This window comes from Paramisgurnus dabryanus, chromosome 7 (assembly GCF_030506205.2).
Source record: "Paramisgurnus dabryanus chromosome 7, PD_genome_1.1, whole genome shotgun sequence".
NCBI classification, from domain to species: domain Eukaryota; kingdom Metazoa; phylum Chordata; class Actinopteri; order Cypriniformes; family Cobitidae; genus Paramisgurnus; species Paramisgurnus dabryanus.
In genome coordinates, this window is record NC_133343.1 from 32,213,098 (window position 1) to 32,239,853 (window position 26,756).

The 26,756-nt window shown below is 35.4% G+C and overlaps 4 protein-coding genes across 4 annotated transcripts in view; 2 read left to right on the forward strand and 2 right to left on the reverse strand.

Moving 5' to 3' along the window:
- The window catches only part of gnai2b (guanine nucleotide binding protein (G protein), alpha inhibiting activity polypeptide 2b), a 47,824-nt gene extending 46,247 nt beyond the window's left edge, over positions 1-1,577 (forward strand). The window contains exon 9 of the mRNA XM_065279571.2: positions 748-1,577. The gene's annotated coding sequence lies outside the window, so the exon portion shown is untranslated. The remainder of the gene's footprint in view (positions 1-747) is intronic.
- Positions 1-26,756, reverse strand: part of LOC141282386 (uncharacterized) — a 219,013-nt gene that overhangs the window by 25,459 nt on the left and 166,798 nt on the right. The window lies entirely within an intron of this gene.
- inka1b (inka box actin regulator 1b) lies at positions 2,308-5,566 on the forward strand. The gene is made up of 3 exons (XM_065279560.2): positions 2,308-2,406; positions 2,505-2,561; positions 4,517-5,566. Exons 2-3 carry the CDS (start codon positions 2,559-2,561, stop codon positions 5,399-5,401), a joined length of 888 nt encoding a protein of 295 aa, XP_065135632.1. The 5' UTR covers positions 2,308-2,406; positions 2,505-2,558; the 3' UTR covers positions 5,402-5,566.
- uba7 (ubiquitin-like modifier activating enzyme 7) overlaps positions 7,191-26,756 on the reverse strand; it is a 52,900-nt gene continuing 33,334 nt past the window's right edge. The window contains exons 23-25 of the mRNA XM_065279561.2: positions 10,874-10,975; positions 10,312-10,403; positions 7,191-8,023 (exon numbers count right to left, since the gene is read on the reverse strand). Of these exons, the coding sequence (XP_065135633.2) occupies positions 7,894-8,023; positions 10,312-10,403; positions 10,874-10,975 (324 nt within the window). The 3' untranslated portion in view covers positions 7,191-7,893. The remainder of the gene's footprint in view (positions 8,024-10,311; positions 10,404-10,873; positions 10,976-26,756) is intronic.

The following is a 26,756-nucleotide window of genomic DNA, read 5'->3' on the forward strand; positions in this document are numbered from 1 at the left end:
TAAAATATCTAAAATATTATCTAAAATATTTTTGAAGATTGGATGTAGACCTACACAATAATGCCAAAAAATGAAGATATCTTTATAAAATTAATACTTTATATTTAAAGGTAAAGTATAGGATCGAGAGCATGGATGGATGAACAATGCTGTTCTGTGTATTAATGTTTTAAGCCGTTAAAGTTTACTTCAATATTTTTCATGTAAATGTTAATCTGTCACAGCAAACTATATATTGTTGGAAAGGTCTAAGAATGTAGTTATTATATTTCAAAACCTTTTAGCAGTAACAATAATGCAGTAACTGTAATTTATTCATTTGTGACAATAGTATGCAGCAAACCAACACAAACCTCAGTTTTTTTGATAATTTTATGTATTAAAAATACTATATTGCATTTTTTATTTATTACAAATAAATGTAAACTGCTATTTAAAAAAAATATTTTCATCTCCAGACACTTCCGTGAAAAACTTTAGTGTCGTCTTTAAAACAATACCAAAATTAGGCTTCTAGACAAAAAAATGTTATATTAATTTGAAGGTGTACATCAAATTTGGTGTTAGATTAACATGCAAGACACTTGGCTTAATAATGAAATGTATTTTAAACTTAGTTTTCTTGCATTTTTATACATATAATGTCCTGGGGACACCGATTCGGTGGAATGGCCCTAATGTTTTAAATTTTTGTATAAATGTATACATTTTTTTGTTAACTTTGTTAATGTTGTGGTTATTCCTCAGGAAGGCATAAACTACGTGGTGGACCCGATCATGGATTCTACACAATGCTAGACTGCCTTCAACCTACCTATATGAATCAATGTTTTTAATGTCATAAAGGACTTTAAGAGAAACTTCACAGAATTCCCGAAATCCCTGAATTCCAGCACATCACCCTTCTTTCCTGAACCTAATTTTAAATCGGTTCTCGATTTGTAAATATTTAATTTTGGAGTTATTTTCTGCCAAAAAGAAAAATGAAGTGGAAATTAGAGTCAGGATTATATTCTGATGGGTTTCTATTAATATTGGTATTGGTTTTTGACAGGTTAAAAATCTGGGTGGGTGAGGACTTGGCTATAAATAGTCACTTCTTGTATGGATGTCCTTATTTTATTCAACTCAGTGGTACGATGTTTAGTTAATGTGAGCACAGGAGGCAAATGAAACTTCACTTTTGTAAAACGTCAGCACCAGGCTCAAACTGTGTATTGTTGCATGACGAGCTATGTAAAATGATTCGCTCGCTCCCAACCACAGTGTAACTCTCTCACCCACTGAAACGTCTTGAGATTCTATAAGCTTGACTTTGACACTGTCTTAACATGTAAAATATTTATATCCATACACACATTTCTTGTTCCAGTTGCTGTATCAACTCTTTATTTTGTGGATTGTCTGTGCCTTGTTTTCACTGTATGTAGATTATAGGGCTGTTTTTATTCATTCTATCAAATGAAGTGTCGGGCACATTTTAAGAGCTGAATAAAACTTAGACTACAATCTTTGGTTTAATATCGAAATACCATACAGGAGGATTCGGTTGGAAATAAAAACTGATATATAAGATACATTCTGTATGTCCCTTGTGTCTAGTATATATTTATACTTTAAATATATAAAAAATATATAAAATCTGTTGAGAGATGAGTTTTTTAAAACATGCAATAATTTTAGCTTTATTTATACAGCATGCTCTGGCTACACGTCACCACATGATGGCGTCAGTGAAACACAGTGCGTAGTACACAAGTGACGTCAACAAATTCGAGAGTTTATTTTTCATCTGGAAGCTAATGTTAATAATATAACCACGTTGTTCACGTGACATTGTATAATAATTACAAAAATATTAGTCATATACGTTTAAATTATTATTAAATGTTAATAAAATCTGGGAAAAATATACCCATTTTAAAATAACTAAATTTTTAACAAAAATAAAAGGATATTAATTGTAATAAATAAAAGTAATATCGGTACGATAGTGAAAGATTCATTGTAGTGTTTTATAACATAAAAATTGTATAGTGTTTTTCTTTGTCTTTTTGTAATTACACTCGTGTTTCATTTTTTTTTTACTTAAAGCTTAAGATTTTACTTAAGAATATTTTGTGCGGGGAGTTTTTATTTTTACATGTTAATAAAACCGTAAACAGCTCTCAGGTAAAATAAACCTCGAGAAACTGTTTCAGTTCTCGCTATCTTATTGGGTGGCCGGATGACGCTCAACGCTGATTGGTTGAGAGTGCTGACAGGAAACTGACGGCGCGCTTAAAAACGCTCGGCACGCGCTACAGACGCGCACTGCATGGGAGAAAAGGAAGAGACATCCAAAACTGCGCTTATTATTCATTTGGATTATTTTTTTATTTATCTTACACATTTTAACGCAATAGGGTAAGTGCCTCATAAGTTATTAGCTCTCATGAAGTATATCAATAAAGTAAATATATACGTTTGCTCATGCGTTTATACTAAACATCTCTATTTTATAGGAAAAACAGAAAATAAACCAAGACTGAAGTAACTCAACAACCGAAAACTTAAACATGGTAAGTGTTTTGTTTGCTTTTTTATTAAAGGTGAGACAGTTGCAGATGAAAATGAGAATAATGTTGAAAAATGTATAACTTATTGCTTATTGTATTGCAAATTATACAATGCAACTACAAACTATTGAATAATATAATATAATATAAAGGCTACAGTAGTTTGTATATAATATATTATATACGCTGTATTATATACTACGATTGTATATATCTCTTAAAATTATACTAACTTGTTTTTACTAAAAGAATAATATTATGATTGACAGCATGGGGTCTGTTTTGAGTTTTTGTTTATAGTGGCAGCACCAAATGGCCAATTCGCTTTACCATAGTAAACACAGTCTGTGTAAATAAATAATGTTATTGTTACAAATGGTGCATTTGTTTAAACACATCTGTAATAATATTTTAAAAACTGTAATATTAATTAACAGTTGTTTTAGTAACAATGGCATTTAGGCAAAAATAAATAAATAACATGTAAGGAAAGAGATGTGAGCTCTTGATTTTCTATTCTGACCTAAAGCATCCTAAATATATGTTTATCTGTACACATAATATAATTATAATATAATATAATAGTAATACTATTAGTTTATCATTAAACACCTTCAATGTCGTGCAAAATGCATAAATGTTAATACGTGTACATGTTGAGAATCTGTTTTCTTCAGGCATGTCCTAAACTGTATTGTGTGCTGTGAAATGAACTTTTATAAAGGCCGTGTAAGGTTTATAAAGCAGTGTAGGTTAACCGCCACCCAAAAGTGTGCATTCTTCATGGCCTCTGGCAGTCACTACATCATCAAACGCACACACACTAACATGCTGCTAAGAGCCAAATGGTTAAGTTCTCGCAGCTGTTATAACATCACAGCGCGCTCACTGGTCCCGTAGCATTGCCTAAAACCCGTATGTGGGCTACAGTCCACCTCCAGTTAAGAGCCAGTACACATGGATTGTTTTGATTCTGTTTATAAAGCATTCCTCCGAAATTCCAGCAGCTTTGGAAGGGAAAGTAGATCACTTGAGGGTGGGGTTGGGGGGTGGCAGGGACTTTTCGGTTGTTGAGGTGTGGATTCTGGATAGATGGTTTCAATTTAATAGGTTATGCTTAGATTGAGATGTGATTGCTGTGGAATGTTTGCCTGCTTAAAAAAAGTAATGCACTTATAGTCGAGGTCGTGGGGCATAGATTTTATTTAAAATTTAAGGATGCATGCAAGCTAATTTTCTAAAGTCTTCTGGTTATATTTTATATAAAAATGTTTTTTATTTAATTCACGTTTTTGTGTAGCACTTTTTTATGTGCAATGTGCAAGTGTATTGAAGTACACAAACTGACAAACCACAGTACTATCATGGTATTTTAGACATGATAATACCATGGTACTACTACTGTTTTTGTTTTTTTTTATTTATTTTTTTTGTGGTGAACTATGGCCCAAATTGTCTAACATAGTCAATTATTTCCCCTCTGGACCACAACAATTCCTTAAACATGAACTTCAGGTGGTAGATGTTGGTCAGAATCGGAGCCAGGAAGCGACTCATTTTCCTGTTCCCACAATCAGTGCGGATGCATCGGCATACATCATATTTGACTGTTTTCCCATGAGAGAGAATTGTGTATGGATTGTGACTCACGGATTGTGTATTAGCTTCTTTCCCACTGACCGTGTGCGATGGTCTGTATAGAGTTAAACTATGCACATGTTTGTATACTTTTTGTCTAAACTGACTGGACAGCTCGGGTCAGCTTAGGACTTGTTTGGTCCAATTGCTTTCCAAGGTGATTATATTTCCTGGATACAACACAAAGGCTGTGTCACAAATGCATCCTTTGTAAGAGCTAGGAAGAAATCAAGTCATGCACAAATCCAATGTGTGCAACTTTTAATGCATGCAGGAGAATTAAGTTTAACCTAACCTTTACGTTTTCTGTTTTTCTCCAGCTGTGTGTTCGCAACTCGGGCGACTGTCTTCGGGATCAGATGCGATACATGATGAGATCTCTTCAGGATCTGAAGCACATACGAGAACCCACTGATCAATCACATTGCACATACGCAGCTCGGGCCTGCCAAAAGAGGGCCCAACAGCGAGAAAACCTCAGCCGCCTGCGAATGTCAGACGTCAGCAATGCCAGCACCTACGATTCGGCCTGTTGCCTGGCCAGCCCGTTAGAGGAAGAGGAGGATGAGGAAGCTGCCGTTGGCCGTCTTCCTCAGGGTTCCCCCAGCAGCGTGAAAAGTCTGGAATTTGATTCTGGGTATTCGGAAGCATCATGGCAGGATGAGGGCGTAGTGTTGAGACGGACGAGGAACGTACGCGTGTCGTCGTCTGCGTGCGTCCGTACCAATCGAATCCGACCCAAATCGACGTCGGACGCCTGCCTGGAACGCTGGACTTCGTTTGAGGCCAGCGAGCAGGAGGACTGGACCACGTCTTTGTTAACAAGGGGGCGTAACAGACAACCTTTGGTTCTCGGGGATAACAGTTTTGCGGACCTTATTAAAAACTGGATGGACCTTCCAGAATGCCCAGATTCTGCTGAATTTAAACCGAACGTTGGACGTAAAATAGCCAAGGACTTTCTGGTTAACATGAGGAGGAAACTAACCGGCATGTCAAAGGGAATCGAGGAGAGGGGGAAATCCATAGAGCCGTGCTCTAAACGGATGTCTTGTCCCGTGGGATTTCAGCCTCCCAAACCCTTCTTTCACCAGTCTCACACTAGTTTACACAAAGTTGGATCAGACTTTTACCAGTTCAGTGCTTTAATGAAGACTGGAAGTCGACAGCCGATCATTTGCAATGACATCATTGGATATATCTAAAGAGATGTTTTATTTAAAAACACTTGCGATTGCTTATCATTTCCTATAATAGGAGACTGCTGCCTTAAGTTTCTACAGTATGCTTTTATAGGTTAATAAATATTGTAATAAATGTTATTTAAATGTTTTTTTTAAAGTGAACTTCCAATAAATGGATAAGCTGAAATAACTGGTTTTGTATTGTTTAAAATACTTCCACCTTTGTGGTGATTTGAGTACAAGTTTACATATGCTGTTTATCTCTACAACAGCTTGTTACATACATTATTAAAATAAAAATATAAAAAGCGTAATAATTTATACTACACATTTTAGTCCAGTGATCAATGTCTGATCACCAAAAGCAAACCATTCTGAGTCTCCAAAACAACTGAAGGTCAACCTTTCAAGAAATTAACGCATGCCCAGGTAAAAATAAAGTATACTTAAATGTACTAAAACTATACTTAAATACCAGCAAGTGGGTGATTGTCACGAAATGCAGACTTTGAAGGTGTCCAGCATAAGATTAAGATTAAGGTCTGAAGTTACTATAACCATTATTTTTTAGAGAATTAAAAAATATATATTTCCTATAGAATTATTTATATTTTGTAGATTATTATTATCAAAAATTATCATTACCGCAACATGATATTACATTAAATATATGCATTTACAAACTCATGTTTCGGTAATGAGAACTAAAAAGTTGTCTAGGTGACAAACAAAATGTAAATTTTTATCTGGAGAAAAAATAAGAACTGCTTACCTGCTAGCCATCTTGAGTGTCACAGTCAATTATGTCCCTTCCAACTATTTTTTTATTTTTTTGAAAATGTTAGTTTCTTGAGGGCTTAAACAATGATTGAACATTGTTGCGGAGGATGAGAAAATTTGTCTTGGACACATTTATATTCCTTATTATTGTCTGTCTCTACATTTACCAATGATCACCAAACACCACATGTTTCTTTACTGTAAATGTTTATAGTATACCATGCACTGAAGCTTTTTATTTTTTAGATTTTTTTATTATAAATATTTCCATGTCAAAGAACCCAAATCCAGTCATGGACACGTTGCGGTAATGAACATTTTTCCCTTAAATGTGGAAAAACCAAAAAATTGGTTTGTATGATGCCATTTCAAATCATGTGCAAAATAGTACATGAAGAGATGTTTGTAACTGTATGCTTCTTATTTTGATACTCTTACTTTACATTTACTTTTTTATCAAATTGTTTCATGACACCTCATAAGTCTAATTTCGCGAGAATCACCCAAGTACATTTTTAGTACATTAACACTATTATTTAGCAAAAAAAAGTTATAAACTACTACACTAATGAAGCTAACGTTGTACTTCAGTAGTACTTAAAAAAAAGTATACTAAATACCAGTAATACTTAATTGATTTGTAATGTATTCAAATAAATGGTCTCAAACTAGTGAAGTTTCCTTTAAAAAGTAGTAAAGCAACATTTTTTGTATATTGAGTTTGCATAAGAATATATTTACTAAGTGTACTTAAAATATATTTTAGTGCACTTTTTCTCCTGGTTGTTTGGAGCAAAGCTTGTTGGACGTCTATTGAGTATCAATAGAGAAATCGTTAATATTTCTGATCTTAAATGAACGTTTTTGTAATGCAAAGTGTTGATGTACGATGTAGTTTGAGGTGATCTCATTTGGTTTTCATTCCTGTCAATTTGCACCTCAATTTGTATACCTTTTCTGTTTTAACTTCCTAAATCATTATTTTGACCTTTATAACTACAGTATGTGGTTTGAAGAACTGGACGACAATGAAGTGAATCAGACATGACAGTTTCTCACAATTGGTCTTTACTGATGCCGTAACAATGATATGAGATTTAAACAGATGAAATCCTCTACTAACAATTGTGCCCAGAATTGAACAGTAAGAATGTGAATATAATGTAATGTGATTAGGTGAGACACTCAAAGGTGTCCTGGTGATTCAATGAATCAAGATAAGATCAAACTGAACCCAACTGAGCTGTTTTTAGCTCTGTCTTTCATTGATTTCATACATGATAATAGTTTGGTGAGGAGTGGGGGTTATGGGTGCATAACAAAGTGATGGGGGAAGGAATGACAAAATCAAAGGGGTGATGCTGCAGAAGATACAAATGTGTTCAAAATAAATCACAAAAGAACAAAACTTGCATTTTACCTCACTTATAGAATAACGGAAAAAGAAATCGTAGTGAAGTTTAGGTTAAACAGTTTTCCTGCAAAACAGCATATCAATCTTGTTTTCAAGTAAAATTGTCCAAACTTTCTTAAAAGTGGGCACATAATCTAACAAGTGTACTTTTTTGATCCAATAAGACTCAACCTCAATACATTTATTATTTTAATAACAACATTTGCATTCATATTTGTATATTATTAAATATCATTATAAAATAAACATTAGTCACAGTGAATAGACAGACATTTATTGGTCATTTGGTGACGTTCCCTAATGTACTGCAGGATTGACATCATCTGATGATGTACCTGATGGGCGGGACATCAACACAGTCCTCATCTTCAGCAAATGACGGAACAATCTCCAACATTTCCTGATGATCCGGAATCTCCTTGGTTACGGATCGTACCAATTCAGATATGCTGCAAAAATAGAAATAAAATATTTTTTGTGATGTGTGTGCCTGTACAGAAAAAAATCATTGAGCAATTTCATTGCAGATGTTTCTTTATGCAACACTCCCAGTTTGCATACTTGCACTAAGTGCAAAACTATGCACATACAGTGGCAAGAAAAAGTATGTGAACCCCTAGGAATGAACTGGTTTTCTACAGTGATTCGCCATAAAATGTTATCTGATCCTCATCTAGGTCACAACAATAAACAAACACGATGTGCATAAGCTCACAAGACATAAATAATTCCAGTTTCTTGTGTCTTTTTTGGAAAGCGTTTTAGAAGCAACATGGCAACTCAATGATTTTATACTAACAATCCAAAAGGTGCTAGATATTTGTTGTTTCACTATAAAAATAGAGGAACTTGTAAAAATGATAACAAATGAGCTGATTCAGGCTTTAGTTGAAAAAGCAACACTTGTCACTAGGTACTTGAATTTTCTTTTCTTAAATTGGGTCTTCAACTTCTTTTCTTCGGGGGCAAGATTTTAAATTTGTAAATATGATGCGGGCAAAACTTTTACCCCTATTTTTACATTTTACTTATATGAAGAGGTTGGTTCCAAAATGAGATAACTCAATTTCAAAAATATTGTTTTTTGATAGTGTATTTCAATTATTATCAATTAGGGGTGTCATGATTCTCCAAATCCTCGATTAGATTACATTTTGATTCTTAGGTCACGATTTGATTCGATATCTCTTTTGTTAACGCTGGACCAATGTTTTTAAAGGCACCTCTGAGAGGTTTTTCCCCCGCTTGGCAAGCCGACCGAACGTGACATGGGGGCGTTTTTTAATTCGAAGTTTGAGTTTGTGATTTAATTTTGATCGATTTTGATTTTAAATCAAAATCGTGACACCCTTATTATCAATCAAACTGCAGTTGGTTTGTTTTGATTTAAGCCTCCATTACTTAAGAAAAGCACAATAAAGTGGCACAATAAAACACAATAAAAACATGATAACATAAAAATAAACATGTTTTGATAAAAATTCACAAGTGGACATATCTTGAAAATCTGACTTTTTATAATTGGGTCCCCAGTGCTTTTATCAACCTAGAAAATGTAACAAAGATCAACCCAGTAACTTAGTTTTGGTAAACCATTCACTGCAAGCATGTGAAAAAATAGGTGATTGAAATTTGGCTCCCCTTGTGATGTCAGAAGGGGATAATACGCCCCTTAATCTGCACTTTCCAATGACGGCACTGCCATTTAGTGCAAAGATCAGCTCATTTGCATTTAAAAGGGCACAACCAGAAACAGCATATTTTTGCTCACATCGCACCCACAAAGTGGGAATTTGAACATGTTATAATAAATTAACCACAGTATATGATATTTTGAGCTAAAACTTCACATATTTACTTTGGAGAAACCAATTTATTTGACACCTAAAACGTCTTATAAAATGTCTCATTTAAAAACGTAGTTATCGTGTTTTGGAACCAGACTCTTCATGCATTATTATTATTAAACACGTTATAACTTATGTTTTTTTTTCTTTTTGTTTATAAATTAAAAAACATGCATTTTCAAATAAGATGCACAATTCTTGTATCCAGTATTTTGCCTTTTAATATCTAAAAACTTTTTTAATATTTTAAAATTGCAAGAGCCAAATGTTAATAGTTCAACTATGAACATTGCACAAAAAAGTGCAAGTTTAAAAAATCAACAATTTCTGGTTTACCGGCTGTCATTTGTCAAGTACAGTGGAAAGGTAAAAATAACCACGTTGATTTTAAATCAGACAAAGATGATTGGAGGGCCGCATTTGGCCCGCGGGCCACCAGTTGGCTAGCTCTGCCTTAAATTGTCCACTGAGACAAATTTTGGTTCCAAAAGGAAGATCTCACAAATAGTTTGAGATCTCTCAACAGAATGTTGATGTGTTAGGTGCACAGATGCACAGAAGGAGGTGAGGGGGTTAATGATGTTGGGTGTCCATTTCTAAGGAAACCCCTCATTATCCAATTATCCCAAACATAAACACATAAAAGAACTATACTGTGTACATGCAGTGAACCCAAAACTATCTAAGCTTGATTTTTTTTACTGACTTGACTCGATGTGACATTTAGGGGGAAGTACTGTACTGTACGAACGACAGGTGTGAACACATTATCACATTTGATATTTAGAAATAGTCAGAATAGGTTGATTAACAGTATAGCATTTAAAGTTAATGATATAAATGATGCTTTGGAATATAACTTTTAAAATGAGAAACTGAAAGATTTTCACCTTAGTTTAAGGCGATCCTTGTGATCCGATAGGTCACTGTACAACACAGCAGGACCATAGTATAAACCAGTGATCGTCAAGTTATACTTTTCCTGAAAGGAGAAAAACATTTACATGCAATCGCCTTTATCCACAGCAGCTTTCAACAGTGAGGAAAACAGTAAAAGGACCACAAAACCTCTCATAATGGTCAATTTATTTATAAGTAAGATTTATGCATTATCTAAAAGCTGAATAAAGCTTTTCATTGATGTATGGTTTGTTAGGATAGGACAATTTGGCTGAGATACAAAAAATCTAAATATTGAAAAAAAGTTGTCCAGATGAAGTCCTTAGCAACACAAATGTACAAAATATCTTAATGCATGATCTTTACTTGATATCCTTATGATTTTTGGCATTAAAAAATCAATAATTTTGACCCATAGAATGTATTTCTGGCTTTTGCACACATACTTATGAATGGTTTTGTGGTCCAGGGACAAAAAAGAAATATTCAAACACTTAAAGACATGAGAATTAACAATAGAGCGACTGAGTGTTAATGTGTATGTGTTTAAACCTTAATGTGTTTCAACAGTTCCTCCAAGGTCATTTCCTCCGGACCCCCGAGTCGACCCTGCAGCAGGAAGTCGTCCCAGATCGAGTAGCGTTTCCCTGCGACCTGCCGACAGACACGACACACCAGCTATAAAACATCACACTAACACACTTCTCTCATTAGGTTTATTAACTTCATTGATTATGCGTAGTTCACACACAAACAGAGGGTCATCGACACCTGATATAAATCTTGTTTATCCTTTTCACAGCTCATAAAGCAGACCGACGATGAAACTTGAATTGAATTGAAACCCCAGGACAGAGGTCATGTGAGAGACAATGGACGTGAGAAAAATCACAAAGCTTAACATGATTAAATGCCAGCAGGTTATAAACAACCAACTGCCTTGGTGGAAAGCACCGCTTATTCAAAACTATTTCTGGAAAAGTTGATGTTCAGTTTTTCCTGTAGATCAGTGGGTATTTGCAACAATTTTGTTGTGTGATTTTTTTTGGAAATACACATAACACACAAATGTATAAGCTAAAATACACTCTAAAATGCTGGGGTATTTTCAACTCAGCGTTGGGTCAACATTTTTTGGATGGTTTTAATCCATTGTTTGGTCAAATGTAATTTTTTTTGGGGTAATTTAACCCAACGGCTGGGTTTGTCCTTTGTTGACCCAAAGCTGGTTTTAAAATACACCAACATTTCTTAAAGTCAAGCAAGTGACTTTGGATAAAAGTGTCTGTCAAATGCATAAATGTACACTGCAAAAAATGATTTTCAAAAAAAATCTTAGTATTTTTCTCTTGTTTTCAGTAAAATCTGACCAAACCACATCAGAGATTTTGCTTCTTTCTTGTTTGCTAATACGTTGTTTATTACACCTATGTGCCATGAATGACATTTACACTGCAAAAAAATAATTTTCAAGAAAAAAAATCTTAGTATTTTTGTCTTGTTTTCAGTAAAAATATCAAAAAATTCTTAAATTAAGATGCTTTTTGTTAATGAGCAAAACGACCCAAAAAAATAAGTCTAGTTTTTATACCGAAAATATCAAATTTAAGTGGTTTTGTGCATAAAACAAGCAAAAAAATCAGCAAATGGGATACGTTTTCTTGAATTTAGTGTTTGAATGTATTTTGCTTACCCCATTGGCAGATTTTTTTGCTTGTTTTATGCACAAAATCACTTAAATTTAATATTTTTGGTCTAAAAACTAGACTTATTTTCTTGGGTCGTTTTGCTCATCAAGAAAAAGCATCTTAATTTATGATTTTTTAGATATTTTTACTGAAAACAAGACAAAAATACTAAGAACAATTTTTTTGAAAATTTTTTTTTGCATTGTAAATGTCATTCATGGCACATAGGTGTAATAAACAACGTATTAGCAAACAAGAAAGAAGCAAAATCTATGATGTGGTTTGGTCAGATTGAATAAACTTAGGGTTTTGATTTATAGGTGCTTGACTAGAAACTATCTGTAGCCTGCATGAACCAACTTGCTTTACGCTGAAGACTGATGCTTATCATTAGGCAGTGTTTATAAATTACAGCACACTTGGTCTGAATTACTTTGTGCAATCCATTACAAGCTTAATTATGAAGGATAAATAAAAAAAAAACTTTAATTCAATACAAAAAAAAATTTCTACGGTGAAGTGCATTAATAAAGAGATTGAGTTTAATGACCGCCAAAACGAGGAATTCAGTTAACGCTTCATAAAACCGACCCATGTCTTGACTTGACTTTGCTGAAGCAACTGCATGTTCATATAAACGTTCTACATCAGCATTTACTAAAAATACACTGCTTACTGCATTTAAACACAAAAGGCCAACCAAGGCCTTTAGGAGAGCAACTAGAAAATGTTAAAAATATTTTCTTTAAAGGCAACAAGATAAGACCCATTTAGATAAAGACCACAATAATCTTGCATGTGCCTCTTTTGAAGTTTTACAGAAGATCCCAATAATGAACTGTGATCAAAAGTCTTGTACATTCCTCGTCAAGCACATGTTTAGATCCATAATGAATGAAATAAATATACCCAAATGGTACAATTAAAAACACAGTCTCTTGAGGAAAAGAGCCTTTAAATGACCCTTCATGGTTAGATTTACCAGGGTGATTTACCACAGACCTGACACATGACACCTGTTTACACATGATAAACTGCTACCTCACTTCTGTCTGACATTATACCTGCATTTTATTTGTTTTATACGTATAAGATAGCATGCATCTACTAATAAACATTAACTAACATATAATGTACCATGGTACTGCCATATTAAGGGAAAATATTATGTAAATGGATTATAGATGTGACCCTGGACCACAAAACCAGCTATAAGGGTCAATTTAATTTTTTTAACTGAGATTTATGCATCATGGGAGAGTTGAATAAATAAGTTTGTTTGGATAGGACAATGTACAACATTTGAAAATCTGGAATCTGAGGGTGCAAAAAATCAAAATATTGAAAAATGATATTTTGACCATACAATGTATTTTTGGCTATTACTACAAGTGAAGAGTTTGGTTCAAAAACACGATAAACGCCATTAAAAAAAATGAGTTACCACCAAAATCAGTATTGTATCAGGTCAGTATTAAAAAGGGAATTCTTAATTTTTATATGACAAAGTGTTTTGATTAACGCCATTAATGTTTAATCAGTGAATACCACTAGTCAACTAAATCAGTGGTTCTTAACGTTATTCCTGGAGGCCCACTGCCCTGCACATTTTGTATGTCTCCCTTATTTAACACACCTGATTCAAATCATCAGCTCATTAGAAGGGATCTCCATGAACTGAACTGAGTCTGTCAGACAAAAGAGACATACAAAATGTGCAGGGCAGTGGGCCTCCAGGAATAACGTTAAGAACCACTGAACTAAATGAATATAACATGGCAAAGATGAATGCACATTTATACATTGATTCAATAGATTTATAGCATTATTTTTGCATTTTGTGGAAATAATCAGTTTTTATAATAAATCTTTGAAAATCAAATTATGGATTTAAATTTAATGTTATTATAACCTAAAGATGCTATGTGAACGTTTGTAACAAAAAAATAGTGGTTTTCATCTTGTCACTTTCTTGGTATAGAATTTATTTTTACAGAAATTAGTCAAAATGGATTTATTGCGTTTTGGAACCAAACTCTTCAAATATACCCATGTGACTTATGACTGGTTTTGTGGTCCAGGGTCAGAAATGATCAAACCCAGCATTGTCAGAACTTCAGAAGTATATATCCTAAGTTATATCTAGAAGTAAATTTAGGTACATGCAAACGGTTTAAATACATTAATGCTGCTGAGGTCATACCGCTCAAAAGTGTCTGGCGTTGAATTCCACACAGTCCTGTAAATAGTACTGCTAACATGTGTTTATAAGCACTGTATTTCTGAAACCAATCCCTCTGTCATGCTGTGGTTGGAGAGACCACACTGTAAATATCTACTCCACCCGGCCTGTGGCTAGAACTTCACATTTAGAAGATGAACTTCCTTCAAACCCTTTGTATGCTGATGACTGTGAAATCATGCATGAATGCTGTCAACACACTGTCAACATATATGTCTTAAATCATTGATACCGTATACACTACATACCTAAGAAAAGTGAAATGTTAATAGGAAAGCATCCAGACCTTCTCATTCTTCTCATTGCATGTTAAGGAGTACTGACCACAAAACCGTAAGTCATAAATTGCACGGGTATATTTGTAGCAATAGCCAACAACACATTGTATGGGTCAAAATGATCAAAAATGTATTTATCTTCTGTAATATGTGTTGCTAAAGACTTTTTCTCAATATAAAGATTTTTTTGCACCAAAAGATTCCAGATTTTTGAATAGTTGTTTCTCGGCCAAATATTGTCCTATCCTAACAAACCATTCATCAGTTTATAACCACTGCATCTCTCCATTAGACGGAGAAAATAAGCAAGTACTGTGGAAACTCCCCGTCTAAAGACCGCAAAGCCACCAGAAAGCCTCCTCAGATCCAGATCTTCTCTGCTGTGAAGCTTTATAATCTCATTACCTGATTGCATCCATATTGTGTTTTATCTGTGTAATCTAAACAGGTATAGATGATGCTTTAACTCTAACGTCTGGGTCTGTTTTAGGGATGTAGCAGATTATCATCATGCAGACGCTTTTATCTACAGTTATTACATGGACCTAACATGAAAGTTCGGGGTATGATCCTTAAGGGCTTGATGTAGCAATTCAATGACCAGCCCTAAAAACCCTTTTCCTGTTATACTCCTAATAATGTTGATCATATCGCGAGAATTGCACACATCTTTCTTCTTATACCATTGTAAGAAAACTTAACCACTGGCTTTAAAAACTGGGATTTAAAATTAGCATTAAAATTGGCATTGCCAACTATAGATTTAAACAATTTTATCAAACTTACAACAGCACTTTATTTTACAGTCATGTTAACTAAACCTGACCCATTTGAATTTTTATGTAGTATTTTGTTGGGTATGTACAGTGTTAATGCATGCATTGTCAGGAATACAGTAAAAAAGCTGTCATTGTGATGATACCATTTTAAAGGGTCCTGATAATGTACCATATAGATAAAGATTTACTTTTGATGTGCCAATATATACCTTTGAGGTACTAAAGCTAGAAGTAAAGTTTTTAGGCATTCGCGAGGGTCTACGTACATGCATGCACTTCCAGATTTTTGTAACTGCATGTACTTTATACGTGTAGGTCACACATATGCGTGCAGGAGAACATTGTATAGCACAGGAGAGCGTATGCATATGCGTTGAATGTCCATGTAGTGTACAAGTCAATTAAACTATGCTTTGCAAGGCTGTGCATTCGACCGTACGCTTATGTTAGCTTACACGTAAAAATGCAAACTATACTCCAGGCTTAATATGAACCGTTTAGGTACAAAGGTATACTTTTTGAAAGTGTACCTACTACCGCCCCAGTGACACTTTTTGCAAATTTAAATTTTGTCTTTTCATGGTCCAAAACATTGACAGAACCAGTGTTGGAGAAAGTTACTTTTAAAATTAATGCATTACAATATTAAGTTACTCTCCAAAAAAGTAACTAATTGCGTTACTTTTCAAGGAAAGTATTGCTTACGTTACTTTTGCGTTATTTTTCATACTTGGCTGAGGATTGATCTTGTTCAGGCCTTGCAGGTATTTTTTTATGACTGAGAAGTTCTGCATATTATTTCCATCGCAAAAATGTCAAGCTCTGGCCTGCCATCTTTGTTTCTGACTTAACTCTTTCACCGCCATTGACGCTTCCCCGCCAATGACGAGATTTTCCGTCTTTCCGCAATACCGCTATTATCCACCAGGTTTACCCTTACGCAACTTTTTAAACCCGGAAGTATTGCCCTATGGCAAGCTGCTGCATGTCCGTGTCTGTTTTAAAGATCGCTCTGAATGGGATCTCTATGAAAAGTCCGTCACAAAAATGGAATTATCTCTGCTTTTTGCTCAAAATGTGGTGTTTTTGCAGAAACCTACCCATATTCAAAGGCTGATTACAAAAGAACCAATGAAGGTAGGATGAAACAGTTTTTTTTGTTTGAAAGCAGAGGGTCTGTTCTTTCATTTGGTATATTGTATGTTTATATATTTAAAGAAGAACATTTTCTGGAAGGCATTAAACTTTGGTGAAAATCATGAAAAACGCTGGCGCTGGCTGGCAACTTTTTTTAAAAAACGCTGGCGCTGAAAGAGTTAAACTGTTCGTGCTCAGGCGTGCACACATAAAGTGCCTAATTCTGCGTAACTACATTCAGTATAATTCAGTACATTATTTTTTTTTAAATCAAATTAATTGAACTGAAAAGTAACTCGCATTACTTTAAAAAAAAGTAACTTAGATATTAATGTGTAAATTTATAAAGTAATGCATTACTTTACTCGTTACTTCAGAAAAGTAATATTATTACGTAATGCACGTTACTTGTAATGCGTTACCCCCAACACTGGACAGGACAATCTTCACACTGATAATTCTGTTTCAATTGGAAGTATGTCTCGATAGGTTTGCGGAAATGATAAAGATTATGAAGGTTATGAACTCTGATCTTTGTAAACCTGATCTAAAAAAAACAAATTGAGGACTGCAAACAGAGCAACAAATTCACAATTCGCAGAGCACTTGGACTGTCACAGTTGTTACAGTTCACGCAGGACCAGAAAGCTATGAAGACTTGGGCCAAACATGTGAGCTCATCGCTCTCAAAATGGAGAACTGCCAAAATTCTCATCTGTTGTACATAAACTGGATCACAGGCTACATTGTAACCTGGGCTTTCCCACCCCCCAACATGTGTCTCCGCATAAGACATGATCAGATGAAGAATCTGGTGGGTCACAACTGGTTAATCAGGGCATTATACTGAAGAAAAACACATTATATGCCACAACAACTAAATACATGCGTGTACTATTTTACCACTTCACATTTTAATTCATGGTTTATGCATGTGCTTCTCAACCAGGGGCCGGGCCCACAGGGGGTCCTCAGCAGATTTTCAAGGGGGCATCAAAATGATTTAAAATAAGACAAAACAACCATTAAAATAAGCTAAACAAGCAACAATCAATATATTTTTTTTCTGTCTAGTTAATTTTATTTTGAAAAAAAATGGGGGCCTTCAAATATTAATTTGGGCAACGAGGGGGTCTTAAAGTGAAAAAGGTTGAGAATCACTGATTTATATTGTCCTAAAACAGGACATCATCATAAAATGAGTAAAATTCATGTTGCAATGTTCCCAAAACATTCCTAAACTCAGTAAAACCGACTACACCCTCTTTGCTCCGAACTATCAGAAGTTTATATATCACTGAGGTCAATGCAGGAAACCAGGGCAGCCATTCATTTGCTTATCAGAATCAAAACCTTATAAAGGGTTCAAATACAGCAGATTACATTACACACACACAAACACCTTCCATGCTCGATTTAGTGCAGGAAATACAGAAGAAAACAACATGGAGGGAAATGAATACTGAGCAAGCGACACTAGAGAAGAAAATGAAGAGTGCGTCTTACATGTTTTCTTGTAAATTAATTTTTTTTATCATGCTCTTATACTGTAAAAAAGTCATTGTTGCACTTAAATTTTAAGTTTAAACCACTTGAATTAAAAAGTAATTTCAACTTTCTAGATTGGTAAGGAGTTGGTATAAAAGTTGAATGGGCTTAAGTTATTACAACTCAATTTTTTATAGCAACTTCTAATTAGTTCAAAAAAGTAAAAATGTTTTTATTAAAAAGTAAACTTAATTTAAGTGCAACAAGAAATTGTGTAAAGTGTATGTTTTAGTTCAGTAATTTTACTTTAAAAGGTACGCATACGTGCATAGTTGAACACACAGCCTTGCACACAGACGTCCAACGAATGCGCATTGCGACAAAATGCAATGCATCTCCTAAGCTACTGTACATAGTACATTCTCCTGTAGGCACATACGTAATCAATGCCTACAATGTATGCAGGGTTTAAAAAAATCTGGTTGTGCACATACAGTATGCCATCACTCTTCTGATGATAAAAAATTGCATTATGCGCACTGTAAGAGCCATTATGCTCTATTTAAATGTCTGTTGTAGTTCCACTGGGGGACACTGGGTGGAGTGTGTGTTTACTTGGTATATAGGTAACCAGAGAGCAAGAGAAGCCAGGTGTAATGAATGAGGGAAGCAGACAATTTTTGACCGTGTCAAGCCACATGTAAGGATATACAAACTGGTGTGTTACAATGTGTTTGAGCATCAGAACTGAGACCAATAAAAGAGATAAATGCAGTATTGGAGTGGAAGCGTCTTGTTTGGAGTCACGCGTCAAATAGCCCTACAAGCACCTCTAAGCGACAAGAAGGTCATTTGTCGCTACACGCACTGCGAGCAGACCCTCGTGTACGCATAAACAATTGACTATACTTCGGCCTTTAGAGGACTTTGCTGAAAAATCGGCGCCTTGTATCTGCCAACAAACCAGTATGTCTGAATAGCTTGAGAGCGGGATTAATGAGCAACTATTGTCCGATTTACGTTTTTACATTTCCTTTGGTGTGTAAGTGTGTATTAGTACATGCTAACAATATGCAAAAGGTACAAACCCCAAAGTAAACGATGCATGAATTATCGTTTCCAGCGTCCATTTTTTCTAGTCTACAGTAGTTATGTTGGCTTGACAAAGCCAACATACTGTTGTTGTATCTAAGCTTATTATTATTATTATTATTATTATTATTCTTCTGGTACAAACTTTTTCTCACAGTAACTCCTCCTAGAGCTTTCAAGCTACACCCACAAAACTTTACAAAACTTTTAAGACTGGTACGTAGATTGTTGCTATGACTTTTCTAACTGATGGGACCTACCGAATTCCTAAACGGGGCGCTCAAACACCCCAAATTTTCCATTGACTTAACATTGCGACAAACTTTGACGGGTCATAGCTGCAAGCGAGAAATTTGTAGAAACTTGTGGGTTACCACATTTGAAGAGGCTGGCAGGCTCTGTAAGAACATACATCACATTGGGGTGTAAGCTGTACCCCTGGGGTGTAAGAGGCACCCAAATTTCCCCATTGACTTATAATGGGGCAGGAAACATGCCCATATAAGGGAATAAAAGTGTCCCAGATGGAATATCTTCACTTTAGAGTGTCGTAGAGACATGGGGGTTGGACCGTTTTACTTGTGGCTTGAAGGTTGATCATTATGGGATGCCATTTTTCTCCCTAGCAACCAAACTTAGTACCCTAGCAACGGAATAAACAAAGCCTTATATCTCCGCTTCAGAACATCATAGAGACACGGGGGTTGGACCGTTTTACTTGTGGCTTGAAGGTTGATTATTATGGGATGCCAATTTCCTCCCTAGCAACCAAACTTAGTACCCTAGCAACGGAATAAACAAAGCCTTATTTCTCCGCTTCAGAACATCTTAGAGACAAGGGGGTTGGACCGTTTTACTTGTGGCTTGAAAGTTGATCATTATGGGATGCCATTTTTCTCCCTAGCAACCAAACTTAGTACCCTAGCAACGGAATAAACAAAGCCTTATTTCTCCGCTTCAGAACATCTTAGAGACAAGGGGGTTGGACCGTTTTACTTGTGGCTTGAAGGTTGATTATTATGGGATGCCAATTTCCTCCCTAGCAACCAAACTTAGTACCCTAGCAACGGAATAAACAAAGCCTTATATCTCAGCATCAGAACATTGTAGAGACACTGGGGTTGGACCGTTTTACTTGTGGCTTTAAGTGTGATCATTATGGGATGCCAATTTTCTCCCTAGCAACCAAACTTAGTACCCTAGCAACGGAATAAACAAAGCCTTATATCTCCGCTTCAGAACATCATAGAGACACGGGGGTTGGACCGTTTCACTTGTGGCTTGAAGGTTGATCATTATGGGATGCCAATTTTCTCCCTAGCAACCAAACTTAGTACCCTAGCAACGGAATAAACAAAGCCTTATATCTCCGCTTCAGAACATCTTAGAGACACGGGGGTTTGACCGTTCTACTTGTGGCTTGAAGGTTGATCATTATGGGATGCCAATTTTCTCCCTAGCAACCAAACTTAGTACCCTAGCAACGGAATAAACAAAGCCTATTATCTCCGCTTCAGAACATCTTAGAGACACGGGGGTTTGACCGTTCTACTTGTGGCTTGAAGGTTGATCATTATGGGATGCCAATTTTCTCCCTAGCAACCAAACTTAGTACCCTAGCAACGGAATAAACAAAGCCTTATATCTCTGCTTCAGAACATCATAGAGACACGGGGGTTGGACCGTTTTACTTGTGGCTTGAAGGTTGATCATTATGGGATGCCAATTTTCTCCCTAGCAACCAAACTTAGTACCCTAGCAACGGAATAAACAAAGCCTTATATCTCCGCTTCAGAACATCATAGAGACACGGGGGTTGGACCGTTTTACTTGTGGCTTGAAGGTTGATCATTATGGGATGCCAATTTTCTCCCTAGCAACCAAACTTAGTACCCTAGCAACGGAATAAACAAAGCCTTATATCTCCGCTTCAGAACATCATAGAGACACGGGGGTTGGACCGTTTTACTTGTGGCTTGAAGGTTGATCATTATGGGATGCCAATTTTCTCCCTAGCAACCAAACTTAGTACCCTAGCAACGGAATAAACAAAGCCTTATATCTCCGCTTCAGAACATCATAGAGACACGGGGGTTGGACCGTTTTACTTGTGGCTTGAAGGTTGATCATTATGGGATGCCAATTTTCTCCCTAGCAACCAAACTTAGTACCCTAGCAACGGAATAAATGTTAGCTTCATTCTAGCTTCATGCTAATCATGTTAGCTTCATGCTAGCTTCATGCTAATCATGCTAGCATCATGCTAGCTTCATGATAATCATGTTAGCTTCATGTTAGCTTCATGCTAATCATGTTAGCTTCATGCTAGCTTCATACTGATCATGCTAACATCATGCTAGCTTCATGCTAATCATGCTAACTTCATGCTAATCATGCTAACAGCCAGATAGCCTACTAAAATAAACTTCTGTCAAACCATTTTAAATGTTCAGGCTACGCTTTTTCAAGCCAACATAAAGTTTGTCCTCAAACTTTAATATCTAGTTTATACTATTATTAATATGTCTAATAATAATAATAGTAGTATATAAATAATAATATAGCATATATATAGTGATGTCAAGCCACTGGGGTCTGAGTAGAGATTGACAGCATTGTTTTTGCCTGCTCGAAGGGGTCTACAACACAATAGTTGATTCTCAGAGACAGGAAACCTTACACAAAGGGGGCAGCACGATAAGTCGCATGTCCTGTGGAAGAAAATTGATATTTTACAGCTGACCTCTGCTAAGATCAGGGGTAAAACCAATGTCTGCCAAAACTCTAACAATGGGTTGCTTTTTATAACCTCTAAAGCTGAAACTGTGTTTTGATTGCCGAGTTGACACCTACTGTAAGCCTTAATGAAAGTAAAGCCTGCTGATAAGACGGTAAACAGTATTTATGGGTTGTAAAACATTTAAAAGTTAAGACTAGTAAATAGAAAGTCATGCTTCGCTCAATAAAAACGTCTACACTGGAAGCGTCAGATACGTCTTGATTTTTTTCAAAATCACACAAAAAAACCCGCTATAATCATCTTCGCAAGTTTGCTATTGACAGATTATGGGTGTTTTGGAAACGATTAATGTCTTTAATGACATTTTGCGGGAAGTTTTGGAATTCGCAATGGGTCTTAGGAAACTCCTTGAAATTTTCAAACCGTTGGTGAATCACCCACAAAGGTGCAGTATATATCGGCTCAGGAAACACATGGCTCCTGTTCAACAAAAAGAAAATAAACCATTTCCATATGTGCAGTTAACTTTGTTGCAACAGCACAAACTAGATCAGCTGATGCTTCTTTAACATCATGTAAGAAAGGATTTTCAAGATAATATTGGTCCTCTGACACAATTGGCAGCTCACACAGCCGAAATATAGCCCAAGGGTCCGAATATGGGTGTCAGCCGATCCACAAATCTCTGCCAAAAAACATCATCTCTCAACATTAACACACCCACACACAGGATAAAGGTGGCAGGAGGTAGCTGATGGTAAACACATTAAGGGGTAAAGTCAAGTGGATATTAGAATTTGTCTAGAAACTGATTTTAAGAAATGGTCTGGAAAATATTATGCACGTTGCTTCTGTCTGCAAAGAACTATTATTAGGTGATGCAAAACGCATGCATGTCAAATTTCAAGGCTTTAAACAATAAACAATATATTACATTTGGATATTTATCAGTATAAATAGTCCCCTACTATTTCTGGTTAGTTCAATTCACCTTCAACAAAAACCCGACTTATTGCTTGACCGGACTGCAAGAGAGAAAGAGACTGGACTCGTGCCTGTTGTTAGGAAATAATTATTGATCTGTGTTACAGAAGCCCCCAGGAGGGAGCAGATGGTGTAACCCAAACTCCTCTAAAGGACATTTCATGATGTTTGTCCAAAGGAAGACAGAAGATGTCAATCAAGTCTGTTATACTCCTCAGCAGGGTCCAGAACTGACTTTGCCACATGTGCCAGTCTTTTTTCAAGTATTTCTGTCCATACAGACAATGAATTGTTTAGCGGTTTTATTACAATGCTAGTGTGTCACAGTCCGCCAGGAAACAAAGTCAAACTGTGATTGGGTGCTTTGCATGTCAGTCAAATGCACTGATGGGCAGGACTTAAAGGGGCCATGGCATGTAAATGTTAGCATTGCCACTTTGTAGAATAGGTCATTGAAATTTGGCCCTCTTTATGATGTCATAAGGAGCTCTTATTATAATAATACCGCCCCCTTAATATGCACTATCCAACCACAGTCCTGCCATTTAGTGTAGAGAGAAAGAGAGAAAATAATTGACAACACAAATGAGTTTGAATTGCATCAAACCACCATCATTGTGATCAATGTTTGCACTTCATCCGCTCATTTGCATTTTAAATGACACTCCAAAAATGACACATTTATGCTCACACCTACAAAAAGGCAATGCTAACATTTTCATCCCATGGGCCATTTAACCAATGGTATAAACAAATTGGTAAATTTTGGAACAAATGTTTTTTTTATTAAAGATTAATAAAGCTGCACCTCTAAACCCAGCGTCACCAGGGTAGTGTTTTAGGTCCTCTTTTATTTCTTTTGTATATAAATGACTTGGAAGCTGTTTGTGATTGCAATTTGTTTTTATATGCTGATGACTCTGCCTTATTAGCTTCGGACAAAGATGTTGGATTAATTCAAAGGACATTGTGTGAGGAACTTGGTAAGGTAAGAGACTGGCTTTCTGAAAACAAACTTTCATTAAATCTTGATAAAACTGAAGCTATATTATTTGGGTCTAAAAGAGCTCTGAAAAAGGTACCTAATATGTCCATTATGGTTGGGGAGTGTGAAATCTCTAATAGAACTTCAGTTAGTTATCTTGGATGTATCCTTGACAATGATTTAAGTGGAACCAGTATGGCTTTAAAGATTTTGGGTAAGGTTAATGCTAGGATAAGATTCCTTGCTAGACATGCCAGTTGTTTGGATAAACAAACTCTTAAATTACTAGCATCTTGTTTGGTACAATGTCATTTTGAGTATGCATGTACATCCTGGATGTCTCATTTGTCCCGTGCATGGTTAGATAAAGTGCAAAAGTCACAAAACAAATTAATAAGAGTAGTTTTAAGTCTTAGTAGTTTTACACATGTTGATATATCTCATTTTAGACAGCTTAATTGGTTACCTATAGAGGGTAGAGTTAAACATCTTAAATTAAAAATGGTACACAAGATACTTAATAAAAGAGCTCCTTTATATTTTAATAATTATTTCTCAAGGGTTAATGAGAAACATACTTATAATACCAGGCAAAGTCTTATGAATGTTACATTATACAATTTTAAGAGTATGTATGGGCGTAGGTCTTTTCATTTTTCAGGGGCTCAAGAGTGGAATAATGTGCCTCTTAACATTAAATGCATTATGAATACAGGTGGTTTTAGCATGAAAGTTAAAAATTGGATATTAGGTGGGTTGTTTTAGATTAGAGTAGGTATGGTTTTTGTATATTGTAGGAATTTTATTGTGATTGTATTTGTTTGGTATTCTGGAAATGTTTTTTTAGATGAAGTGGTTTATTTATTTGTAATGCCAATGCCCCTACTTCCTTTGCACTAGAAGTGAAGTTGTGTTTTACTTCAAGGACCACAATGGAAATAAGTTATTTTTAACTTTATTGTGTTATCCTTGACAAATGTGTTATTTCACTTTTTGTCCAATAAATCAAATCAAATCAAACCAGGGCAGATCGCATTAAAACGTACAAATAAGACTACTGTTAACAAATTAATTTACATGATGGTCTAATACATTTTATATAATATACAATTTTTAATTTGACTAAATATTTCATAGATATTTCTCAGAATAAAATATACAATTAATATTAAACATAATAGTAAATAAATTAGTTGATCTCTTGATAAAATAAACTTTTTTATTTTTTATTTTGGTGGTTTAACACCCGAAAATGTCAGTCAAATGCACTGATGGGCAGGACTTAACTAATTTATGCTGTCAGTCGGATAATCCGGATTGATGAGGAATTTGTTAGTATTTTTCAAGGTGGCAAATTCATATGAATTTGTACAAAATTGGAACAAATGTTTTTTATAAAAAAAAATTATGAAGCTCCACCCCTTAACCCAGCGTCACTGCGGTATATCACACTAGAATGATCAAGACTACTGTTAACAAATTAATTTACATGATGGTCTAATAAATTGTATTTAAAAAAAAAACACAGCAAACGCAAATGTAAAGTCAATTTTTTATTTGACTAAATATTTCATAGGGGCTGTTTACACTTCAGATCACAAGTGGACAAGAGAGACACATTACGTTTACACCTGGTATTTAAATCTGTCTCTTTTGTCCACTTTTGACCGCTTCTGTCCTGAATACTGTGAGGGGACGGTCCGTGAGACGGTGGGCGAGTCTCTCTGCTGTCATTCAAACGCGAGCGGGAGTAATTATGAGTTTATATGGACGCAAACTAATATTATGTCGGAGTCCACTGCTTGTTTAGCAAGTAAACATGCTGCACAGTGTTTTGTACGTGTATTGATGAAAAAGGATCGCGCAACTTTCACATGCTTTCAAAACGAAACTACGGAGAACACCCGCAGTAGTTTTATCAATGAAAGGCTAAAAATAGCGCTGTTCAGCGTATGTTCACGCCAGAAGTAAAAAAAGACGTAAAATTTGTGTTTAATACCTCAGATTAGATAAATGGGCGGAGAGAAGGCGGTCGCGTGTGGCTGTTCGAACGCATTCAACCACATTGCGTTCCGCAGCTCCAAAGCGATCCGATCGAAAGTGGTTTCGACTACCTCTGGATGTGGTTGAAAGTGGTCGAAAGTGGACGCGTTCAAAACGTTTTGAACACCGTTTACACCTGGTGCGTTACACCATTAACGTGTAAACAGCCTCATAGATTTCTCAGTATTTAATATACAATTTAATATTAAACATAGTAGTAAATAAATTAGTTGATCTCTTGATAAAATAAACTTTTTTTAGTTTAGGTGGTTTAACACCCGAAAATGAAAATTTTGGGCCAAATAACAGTACGTTTGTGCAAGCACACAATTTTACGACGTCAATATGTGTAATTCAACGATTTGCGCAAGCAGATTACATACAAAGTCAATGTAAAGACGTGAATAGACACAAACTCGCACGTGGTAATGCGAATGACGCAAATTGGATTCAAATTCTTAGCTGACGTAATGATGCAATTGGTCATGAGACACACGAGGGCCAATGATATTTCACAATCAAAGATGACGTATCATTGCTTCTTCTGTTGACAGTGTGCACCGGATCTGATATTTACAGTGGTTGTGATCACTTTTGCTTCATTTCTTCATATAAATCGATCATTTGACATCTTTACACTATATAATATTTCAAGTACTTTTAGGAAAAAAAATTGATTGTTTTGTATGCTTTGTTTATATCATATAATAAATAAATGAGTACTCTATTTGCCCTCATCATACCAAATTATACCCCATAAATTTCATACCCTAACATATTAAGTTTCCCCGGCTGCTGTTAAAGGCACTAATTAAGTAAATTCATCTGTTGATCGTATTTGGGGGACCGTATAGGTTGTCATTTATTAAACCATCCATAATTCTTATCACCTTTAATTTCTCAACAATTAGCTTTGTGTGATGTGAATTCCTACTTAAACCAAAGTGATAAAGCTCCAATAACCGATCTATACTATGTT